The sequence below is a fragment of the Opisthorchis viverrini genome (genome assembly GCF_000715545.1).
Source record: "Opisthorchis viverrini unplaced genomic scaffold opera_v5_39, whole genome shotgun sequence".
In the NCBI taxonomy this organism is placed as follows: domain Eukaryota; kingdom Metazoa; phylum Platyhelminthes; class Trematoda; order Opisthorchiida; family Opisthorchiidae; genus Opisthorchis; species Opisthorchis viverrini.
In genome coordinates this window covers 700,084-701,407 of record NW_008751696.1, presented here as the reverse complement: position 1 = coordinate 701,407, position 1,324 = coordinate 700,084, and the positions used below count along the sequence as shown (strand labels likewise).

Below are 1,324 nucleotides of genomic sequence, written 5' to 3'. Positions count from 1 at the left end.
TTTACCTACTTGTATTTCTGACAATTTTTGAAATGGAGGGAGGGCTTGATTAGTTGCAGATCGATTCGGAAATGAAGCAGATCAGGTGGGAAACATTGTTCTTATAGTGAAGTGACAATACTCATAAGATCGATAAAAATCCTGGACAGCCCTCTACCGTTTTTAACCAGTGGGTCTAGTTCTCGTACGTACCTTAACGCTAGAAGAACGTCACAAGAACGAGGGATGCATCCGGGTATCCCGATAACAATACTCTAATTTGCAAGTGAACGTATAACTCCAAATCGGCCTATTCGGTTTAGAGGGGAAAATATTGAACGCAAGTACTATCTGATAGGACTTCCTAGAAAGACCAAAAATCCATCACATTGGTTCTTGCAGAAGAGCAAATATGACGATTTGGATGAAAGGTATTTATCAAACGACATGGCACCTAATATAAAGGAAATAAGCAGGTAATCTAGGATGAATGATACAAAAAAGAAACGATAACGATCTCAAGAGACTGGGGGCAGGGAATAAACAGAGATGAAAATAACTTAACAGTGGGTGATAGGAGGGGCAGATATATAACAAAATCAAACCATGAGTAGAACTTGAACTAGGATTGAACAGGTTGATGAAAGTGGGACGTTTGTAATGCCGGAGAGAGGAGTATAGAGACACAGCCGCAAGCCTTGGGCGGACCACTGCGAATCCTTACAGGATAAATGGTTACATTGAACAGAAATAAGGGAGATGCCTTTGTGACACCGGAAAACACTGAAACAATGGCTGGCCTAAGTTCTTCGCCAACCTGTTGTGAACTGCGGATTCGACCAATCTGCAACAGGCACGCCCGATATCTCGTATTGCCTTGCGGACGTTCGGTTAAAAATGGGAATTATCTCATCAGCTTCAGCTGCGTTTCGTTTGAGATAGACAATGGCATCTGTTCCGTACCCTTCGACACTCGTCAGTATCAAGTCACCGTTGAAATATCTGGCATACAGTCGACTAAGTGGCAATCCGTAACCATAGCCAGCCATAGGTGCATTAGTGTCCAGATCACTTGATGCACTTTCGCCAGGAGGTCGGCGGTCTTTCCCGTGGGCTGTAGTGTAAGTGTAGTTGAAGACGAGATCCATTTGCGAATGTGGGATGCCTCCGCCTAAGTCACTTATCTGTAATTTGGGCGAAAAATATGGGTGGTGCATTCATTATCCTTAATAATCAATAAAGAATGACTGAAACTGGATTGTCTTTTTAAAGAATTTCGGTGGTGTTTTTCCACGAATCCTGGCGCGAAAATTGTTGGGAAACCGGTAGCAGTTATGTGTGTGAA

At 43.0% G+C, this 1,324-nt stretch overlaps 1 protein-coding gene across 1 annotated transcript in view; it reads right to left on the bottom strand.

Annotated features, from left to right (window-relative positions):
* Positions 1-393: 393 nt before the first annotated feature.
* Positions 394-1,324, bottom strand: part of T265_02970 (hypothetical protein) — a gene marked incomplete at both ends in the record, with an annotated part of 31,510 nt that continues 30,579 nt past the window's right edge. The window contains one exon of the mRNA XM_009167349.1: positions 394-1,163. Within this exon, the coding sequence (XP_009165613.1) occupies positions 780-1,163 (384 nt within the window). The remainder of the gene's footprint in view (positions 1,164-1,324) is intronic.